The following is a 9448-nucleotide window of genomic DNA, read 5'->3' as shown; positions in this document are numbered from 1 at the left end:
TCCTTCTCACAGATAGTAGATGAGTCCTTTAGAGAGGACTCCCGCTCCACATAAGTACCGCGGGTACATCCTTCTCACAGTCGCAACAAGTGGTCTATAAATCCTGGTTACCAGGGGCTCCGGAACAGGGGGGAAAGAGGGAAACAGCTTTCAAGGAAAGAGGAGGAAATGTTACAGCAGTGGAACTGTGTTTCGTGCACAACGGATTCCGTAATTGGACAAAGGCTGTTGAAAAATTTCACTGTCATGAGAAGAGAGCCAATTTCAGTGCGTTTCCACAAGCCGCCAACTGTCGAAAGGGAAAGGAATGAGTGTAGTGCAGCTATTATCGCAACACTGCAGCAGACAGCAGAAGGAAGCCAGGCAGGCACTACGTGCAATAGTGAGTTCGGTGCGTTACCTATGCCGCACAGATCCAGCCTTACAAGGGCAAACGAAGGACGAAGGCAACCTCCTTGATCTGCTAGATGAACGATCTAAAGACGCGCCTGCTTTGAAGAAATTGTTGGAGAAGCGAGATAAATGGCTGAGCAGCCACATACAGAACGAACTCATAGAAATTATGGCGCACAGCGTTTAGCGAGGCATCATCAAAGACATCAGATGCAGTCCGTTTTGTGGAATCATTGCTGACGGTACCACCGACGTAACAAGCAATGAGCAGTTCACATTTTGTGTGCGTTGGGTATACGGGATAACACTGGAAGTTCGTGAGGAATTTCTTGGCATGTACAATGCACCAGACAGCAGAGCCGAGACGTTGTATAAAGCCTTGAGGGACATTATTTTGAGCCTGGACTTGGACTTTTAGAACCTAAGGGGGCACACTGTTCTGACGGGGCCGCGAACATGGCAGGCAGATTTACTGGCGTGCAGAAAACGATTACGGAATCTGAACCAGGGCCAATATTTGTGCACTGCAGTAACCATTGCCTAGACTTGGCACTCCAGGGGGTCGCAAAGAACTGCGATGTCATCGGCGACGCTGTCAACATTGTGAAGGATGTTTCCAATGCAATACTCCAATCGAAGAACAGGAGGTCTGTTTATTCGAGCGTTGTACTTCCCCCGGGTAATGATGCCGGTGAGCAAGATTGCTCTAGGCAGAATACCCTATTGCTACCACTGTGTCCAACGAGGTTGACAGTAAGAGTGAAATCAATGGAAAGGTTCGTTGAGAACTATGAAAGGGTGCAGGCAACTTTGCAGGAACTGGTGCAAGCTCAAAGCTCTTTCAGTGGCACCGGCAAGACATCCCCGAAAAGATATGAGAAAGTATTAAAGAAGTTCGAAACTTTATTGGGCATCAACCTTAGCCCGTGCAAAGAATTAGCGAGGATGCTTGAATGCCCCGTTTACCGCGCTGCTGGAGCAAAAGAAGCAGCACAGGCTCTTTGTGACCGCTTGTAAGGGCTGTGGTCTGACGCCTAATTTGACGTCATGTGGCAGCAGATGAACTCAAGAGCAACAGAGTTACGTCTAAAGGAACCTCGAGCGCCCAGAGTTTCGCAGTCACCCAGAAGGCTTCAATTCACAGACAAGCCTGACGAGCTTGCAGCGATTGACGGAAAGTCATTACAGAGAAAAGAGTTTTTTGCCGCTATCGATCGTATTACCACTGAGATCCGACGGCGATTTGAACAGCCCAGAATGATACACTTCATTAGCCTCGAGCGCAATTTTACAGACGCTGCTGAAAGTGGGAACTTCGCGTCAAACGACCTAAATGAGTTTTTAGGAGCACACGCTGCCGATTTTGACATCAGCAGGCTTTCAGCGCAACTTCTGCTTCTCCCAACGCTCCTGCGTTACGAGGGTTCGGTCGCAAGTGAACGCATTTTACAAATTCTCCAGGGGAAGTCTGCAGAAATGCGTAATATGATGGACCAGGTGGTCCGGTATCTGCAACTCGTGTTTTCTGTGCCTGCGTCAGCTGCTTCAGGAGAGCGATCTTTCAGTGCTCTGAGGAGAGTAAAAACATTTCTGCGCAATCGAATGACGCAGAGGAGGCGGACACACCTTCTCTTCGTCCACGTGCACAAGAAGAGAGTTGCGGACCTGCATTTGGATGCCGTTATGAAAGAGTTCGTACCTAGAACGGCAGAACGAACAGCAACCTTCGGCCTCCTTTGAAAATCTCTCCTGCCCAACGTCTTGTCATGCTAGCCTTGAAGCTCGTCAGTCTGCGATACTAAAGCTTTGTACCTAATGCTTACTTTCATGTCTACTTGCATGAATATATCAGTTCACATTTGCTTCAGAGCGAGCGCGAATTCAGAAATACTAAAAATGTTTTTTTGTTTCGCAGCTTTCGAATCCCTTTACTCACTTGCGCGGTAGGCGCAGGTTTCAGTAATTATGAAATTTCCAACCATTTTTAAAGTGTTTCTACCAATGTAGAATAAGCGAGGATGCAATTATGTACGATTGAAACGGGTACAATGAATTAAAACCTTCATAATTAATAAGAATAAGATGTTTGCAGGAGTCAAGTGGATGCAGCTAGCACAGGACCGGGTTAATTGGAGGAATATGGGAGCGGCCTTTGCCCTGCAGTGGGTCTAGTCCGGCTGATGAGGATGATTATGAAGCAAAAACAATACTTGCCCTCCCCCCCCCCCCCCCCCAACTCTCAAAAACGTTTCGGAGTCCCTGCTTATTACCATGATCGCATTAACATATGATTCTGCTGTATGATGTGCGGGCTCATTATGTAATTGCAGTTAATCAAGGTTGATGCTCAACCCTCCATTACGAACTCTGTAAAAGCCCACGTACAAAAACTTTACTAGCCCCTGAGGCGTATGCAAAAACCCAACGTATGTTCGGATTTCGCGCTGAGTACGAACCACGAATCGAAGAAATCGATCCCACAACGGCAGGCCGAGAAGCCGAACCATGTGGCGCCATCTGTTTTGAACAGAGAGAGTGAGTGTGACCAGCGCGCCATCTGCACAAATACTTTGAAGAATGAACGCTACACGAGTGCCAATTTTTTCTTCAGTAACTTGCCGACTTGTTTACAAGAACACTGTTCTTTTTTTGGACCGATTTAAACATAATATATTAACCTTTTCCGAAGTAGGCAAAAAGCGCGAATACTTCTTAAAATGGCTGCTTACTATAGCGAAACCAGACATCAAATCTGATTGGAAAAGCCCGCTACAGATGACGCCACCAGACTGCCATACCAGTAATCTCGCAGTCATTGCTAGGGAGCAGAGTTGCAAGATTTCATACTTTGGCAGATTGGATACTTTTGTGACCTTTCGGCTAAAAAATTCTAAAATAAGCTACTTAACTATTTTCAGGCTACTTTGAAACAGAAGACAAATCCGATTATTTGAATCATTCTCCAGTCACCCAGCTGGTTTCTATTCCCGCCAGAACGACTGAGTGCGCCTTCACGGATTTTTTTCTGGCAGTTTATCAATAGTAAGAGAACTTAATAATAATGGCATCTCTTGCCTAAGACCGAAGGTATCGCACGAACTTTAGCTGAAATCATGTCTTAACTCCGTTAAGTGATTCACGTTCCTACATTCAGTTAAGTTATTCTATACTTGTATTTTCATCTATAAGGCGCCTAAGGATTTCGCTGGTCTCGTACGAAGAGCTGCTTTTGATGTCCTCAGAACCTAATTTTATACATGGTCCGATTGAGTCCATCAGATTTAAATTATGTGCTTAACTTATCAGAAGGAGGTCACTGAAACTATAACCTGCTTCATCCTGTGCAGGTGGCTCAGATACTTTGATTTGTTGGTCAGAGATACGTCCCTGAACATGACTGAGCCGGTTCTGTGATGCAAAATACTTTGCAAGTCTCTATTACTGATACAATCAAGCTTTTCCAGGCTACCCCTATCGGTTTCATTTGTACAATGGACCGACACGCAGCTTCGAGAAAGGTCGATCAAATATTGTATTCAGCATGGCCTTACCGAGATCTAAAGCCTTACACTTCATAGGGTTAAAGAATGGATACAAAGTTCGTGCGCACTCTAAGCGTCTCACCAGAAACTTGGTAAACTTCCCTTTAGCTGGGGTCATAACCGATAACATTATTAAGTGATTTAGTGATTATGCAAAATAAAACTGAAACCAATACCTCCCAATAATCTAGATTATCTTGTTTTTTAAACTTAATGCAATAAAATGGATTTCCGGCTTTTGTATTTGAAGGACACAGTAACTTATTAGGTTTTAAGTAGCGACAACCAGTTAATATTAAAACGCTTTGATTCGCTACAACCTTAACATCAACAATATCTTTAAAATATGACCTTTATAATTCGGTTTACATTACCGTGAAACCTTGGCTATTTTTTTTATTGTGACGTGGTGTTTTGGAGAATGGTTACTTTGTGTATTTTCAGAATTATTTTGTCACAATTTGCCTTTGTGACCTGGTACGCTTCATTGCGAATACAATCCTGAAGCATGTTCCTGGGGTTTAGGTGGTAATATGCGCAATAATACTGTTATGATGCACAGCCTGTTCGAGTTGTCGCTTTACAGGACGTTAATTGCTCGCCCGTAAACACCCAGTTAGTTTACTTTTCGCTATATCATAGAGAGTCCAAAAATGTATTATTGTCTTGAAATTATGCCTGCCTTGCTAACGATGACTGTATACGAAAAGTTACAAAACTGCGAAGCTTTCAGTGCGCTAGCACTAAAGGCTGCACTCAGTGGTTTCCCCGATCATTGCCTGAAGCCTGCTTGACATTGATATAACCTTGGAGGACCACATGGGTGGACCTCTGCGGGGAAGGTGAGCCACTTAGCTCAGGCGGTCTTGTGACATTACCACAACCTGTCCAGGGCAATGTGAGCCAACTGCCAGCGTGACAGGTGGCAGTTCAGTTATTGATTAATTACGAGAGGTCGCTTGAGAAGAGTAACCTGGCTCTCACAAGGCCCGCCGGTGGCAGCATCTACCATCGCAGGGCAGTGGAACATGCTGCAACATTGCGCCAGGACCGATAAGACGGCTGCCAGGGATCTAAGAATTGGTTTATTGGGGTTTAACGTCCCAAAGCGACTCAGGCTATGAGGGACGCCGTAGTGAAGGGCTCCGAAAATTTCGACCACCTGGGCTTCTTTAACGTGCACTGACATCGCACAGTGCAGGGGCCTCTAGAATTTTGCCTTCATCAAAATTCAGCCCTCGCAGCCGGGATCGAACCCGCGTCTTTCGGGTCAGCAGCCCAGCGCCGTAACCACTGAGCCACCGCGGCGGGGCAGAGGATCTAAGTATGTAAAAGAAAGAACTACCAATTCCGCATATATGGGCACTAACCAATTAGCGCTATCCGAACCCCGGCACCTAAGTAAAAACCGATATGCTGGCGCACCTCACTCGCATTTGGCCTAACCACTTTCGATCGATGGTGATTTTTTTTCTGTCACGCTTTTTTTTAGCATTGCTCTTCAAAGAACTTACAATGCAATCTACAGTATTTGTTGGCGCCCAAGTGTTCCTTAAACATGAACATCTTTTTTTTTTCCTTATAGCCAAAGAGAATCTTGTCTTGGCACTGCTCATGGTCCGGGGAGACAGCGTCATTTATGGTTACAGGATACAGCCTAGCCTAAACCATGTTCGTTTTTGATTAGGTTATTTGGGGAAAGGAACTGCTATTGCAATGCTATGACCATTATTCCTTGTCCACGGAGGAAATCGAGAAGTTTTACCGAGGGTTATTATTTTCGTTTTCGAATGATTCTGCTAGTGCAGAGCTTAGACAGGTCTGTTCGTTGTTAGTTTTTAATTTCAGCATAATTTTTCCACTCTTTAACACTGAGCACAAATGTCGAAACGTCTTATTCGGGAAATTTCAGAACGTGGGATGATTATTTCGCGTATCTGAAAGGATCCCAGGTCATGCAATTTGGGAATGCCTTTTTGGCAGCCTCAGTGAGCATTAACAATTTTCACGATTTTTGTAAGGCTGAGACTGCAAACAGCGATGCTGTGCGCAATGCGGATGACTTGCATCTGACCCAGAATGGAGTGAAAACAGGAAAGAAAGATCAGAACAGAATGAAATACTGCATCTTCTCAAACCGGTGAATGCTAAAGAAAGCACACGCCATGGAGATATTCTCATCTTTTCACGGGGCATTAAATCGTCTCCAAGGATTTCTCCTTTCTTCTAACCCTTCTGATCGCGCGTCCCTTTTTTCTTTGAAGCTCTTGCCGTCCCCTACTAGCGGTGGGCGTACGAAGCGAAAAATACACCTAGGAGTGAAAAGTAAGCTTTGTAGCGTTCATTTGGTGGCCGGAGAAAGGCTTCGCTTGCATTCCTTCATTTTTATTTTTCATATTGTCTGCTCCTGTATCATATTCTTGATACTTCGCAACCTGTTTTGTAGCCTGTGTCGTAAGTAGCATAGAGATGACGTCGTATCACTAAGAAAAGCGAGGTGTCGCAATATGTAAATTCATACCCTCCTTTCTCATAAGGCATTCGTATTGTAGATGCAAAAACGTTATTCAAAGAAGCGAGGTGATCTGTCTTCTTACGAAATTTCACTTTGTGAACCCAGGTTCTCAACGCCTTCACCTACGACTGAATCTAATATTTTTGTTCTGCCCCTCGCAGTTTTTGCCACCATTCTCAGTCGCACGAACAATGGTACCATTCTTCCAAATACGTAGGATTTTCAGAGCTCCTTGGCCCACTTAGGCTACGCCCTGCTGAAAATCGCGGCTTATGGCCAACTGCTGGAGCCGAAGTTAAAAGGCAGGGTTAAAGTCGAACAAATGGCGTCGGGCCATTTCTTTGATGACATTATATGCCGCAATCTGCACGGCTGATGCATCCAGTGCGCTGTGGTGTGAGCTGTTGGAGATTCCGTGCTTAAGATGCTTGTTTTAAGAAAGCCGATAGCACGAGCCTTCACAGACATCGCAAGAAGTCGAAATAACATTGGCGCGCGTTGAAACTAAGTTTGCGTGAACTAAGAATAAAAGGCAGCCATTCAATACAGCGGGCTCAAGAAAGCAGAGTGGTACTTACTATTACCAGTAAGAGTGCGATTAAAATACCCGCGCATGTATATGTTCGCGGAAACTGGAGTGTTATCTAGCTGGCAGCTCGACCTATCACTAAATGTAGCGAAAGAATTCGCAATGTTCGAATCAGCTAACATTGCTAAAAACAAGGTCTTTCAAGCTAGGCGTCTGTTCATTTATCAATAATTTGGTGCTTTTAAAGGGTCTATAGGTTGTTATAGCAGTTCTCGAATATTATAAGCGTTTAGCATAGCCCGTACCAACTCTGATGCACCCTATCGCGTATCGCACCCCCTGAGGGGGTCAGATGTCTTCAGGTGCAGGCTAGATGTCGCCACACCTGCTGCGCGGGGACTATCTGCACATGCGCATGCTCAGTGGCTGCGCCCGGTGCGCGGTAAGTGCTGGCAGTTGCGCTATGCGCACCGCTAAAAGCATCCAGTATAGATAAATACTGAAAAGTGTGTGCGGCATCTAGACTAAAAATGCAACGCCGTTACTTCTCTGCAAATGATCAGTCGTACGTAAAAATACATTTTGCATAAGTGGCAAAACTTTTCAGTGCCACGTTCTGCTCTACGCTTGAGACAGGCGCACGTTGTGCGGAATGGGAGATGAATTCAGTCCTGCACTCCGGGTTTTAATTAAGTCCTAAACTTACCAGGTATCAAAAATACTTCTTGCGCTGACATCAACAATTTCATTCCCGTTATTACATCTACAAACGCGGAACTGCGCCCAAGCAATACGGATTATTTATTGGCTTCAGCTGACTAAACAAAGAAACTAAAGACCTAGAGAAAATAATGAGAAATGCTTCGCGTGAAACAAGGTAAAGACAAGTTTAGAACCGGCCTAAAACGTATCACGCGACTATTCCCCTTCAAAACATTTTACACTACGCTTTTCAGATCAGAGAGCAAAATAGCATGGGTATGTTAATGATCTAGCAGAGTGATAGCAGCTGGTTTAATAGCCTAGAAAGCGAGTTTGTAGCTAAACTGGTCAGAAAGGTTATCTTTTATGGCAGCCATCATAAATAAGTGCAGGAGTTAGTCAATTACTTAGTGAGTTTTATGTTGCCTGAAAGAATGAGTAAGCAAGTCAGGTAGCCAATGACTTAGTGAGAAATTTTGTAGGCGAGTGAGGCTTTCAGTAAAAAAATAGCCAGAGAAAGAGTAAATAATAAGATACATAGCGAACAATGGCGCAACATAATAATTACCTCTTTTCACTACCGATTCTCTAAGGCAGGGGTTCTCAAACCGGGTTCCGCGGAACACAGGGGTTCCGCGGGCTGTCTTCTTGTGTTCCGCGAGAACCCTCACCGGCCCTGACCCGGCAGCTGATATGAGACTGGCTCTGAGTGCTACTGAGCCACGCTTTGACTTGCTCTTAAAAGGGAAGCAGTACCACCCATCACATTAGTATTTGTATTAATCTGTGCAATAAACATTTAACTTTTGCAACTCTCTCTTTGCAAAAATGCACTCGACAACATTGCTGGTAAGTGAAAGCGGGGGGGGGGGGGGGGGGGGGGGGTTCCCTGGAAGTGATTGAAGGCTTTTGGGGTTCCTCCAAGCAAAAAAGTTTGAGAACCCCTGCTCTAAGGTATCGAGAAATGGTTTGGAAAATGTGCCGAAACATTCTAACAGAAATTGACAAAAAGTTTATTCCCTTCAAATATCCTGTTCGGCTCAAAAATAACAGTGACACAAATAAATTGTCGTCTCAATTTGGAAGAAGGAGAGTTATTTTTTGTTTCCTGGAGAAAACCTTGTCATCGAGGCTGGAGTGATTACAGCAAAAGTAAATATAAGTGCGCTGTAAGTGTGGAACGTGTCGGCATTCTCATATAATGTTCAGCTTCCAGTTTCCTGTACAATGGCATCTACGTTATCACTACTCTTTACTTCTATTCACCGCACCACAGTACCTGAATGTACGTAGTACTAAATATTCAAACATAAAAAGAAAGATCAATGCCGATGATTTCTACCATTTGCACGTATGCATAGTGAGCCTAATTTTCCCTCGGGTAGAGAAATCCTTTACAGCGACAAAAACACATCTCGCATACGCAGAAGCCTTACGCACTGTATCATCAGTTTCGAAACCCGTGGCCTCCCATTTCGATTTATAGAAACGTGACTACTGCACACCCTTTGTTTCTGAACGAAATCTGCTCCGCAAGCCCCGTTGGGCACCAAGAAGTTACACGATCGCAACAAACTACCACATCATTCGATGGCCCATTTCAGTACGCCATGCAGAAGAACAGAACATTCGAGAACTACATCTCGATTATTGCCTCTTTTTACTTTTTTGTTCGTTGCTTTCATGCTCGCTCTTAACTAGATGCCGAATTCTGTTCGGTGCTTTCTCTAAACACGTTTTAAACCCCTTGGGGGAAAAAAATAAGAG

At 44.6% G+C, this 9448-nt stretch overlaps 1 protein-coding gene across 1 annotated transcript; it reads left to right on the top strand.

The window, feature by feature from the left end:
- The first annotated feature begins 1650 nt into the window (after window positions 1-1650).
- Window positions 1651-2133, top strand: LOC149339224 (uncharacterized). Its single transcript, XM_089550428.1, has one exon. It carries the CDS (start codon window positions 1651-1653, stop codon window positions 2131-2133), a length of 483 nt encoding a protein of 160 aa, XP_089406554.1.
- The last annotated feature ends 7315 nt before the right edge of the window (window positions 2134-9448 follow it).

Source organism: Amblyomma mixtum, chromosome 6 (assembly GCF_055824585.1).
Source record: "Amblyomma mixtum isolate Tamu chromosome 6, ASM5582458v1, whole genome shotgun sequence".
Classification (NCBI taxonomy): domain Eukaryota; kingdom Metazoa; phylum Arthropoda; class Arachnida; order Ixodida; family Ixodidae; genus Amblyomma; species Amblyomma mixtum.
The sequence above is the reverse complement of the archived record's forward strand: the minus strand, read 5'-3'. Positions and strand labels throughout refer to the sequence as shown.

What these genes read in the sequence shown, in the direction of transcription:
- LOC149339224 (XM_089550428.1), top strand. Translation starts at nt 1,651, where the DNA reads ATGATACACTTCATTAGCCTCGAGCGCAATTTTACAGACGCTGCTGAA.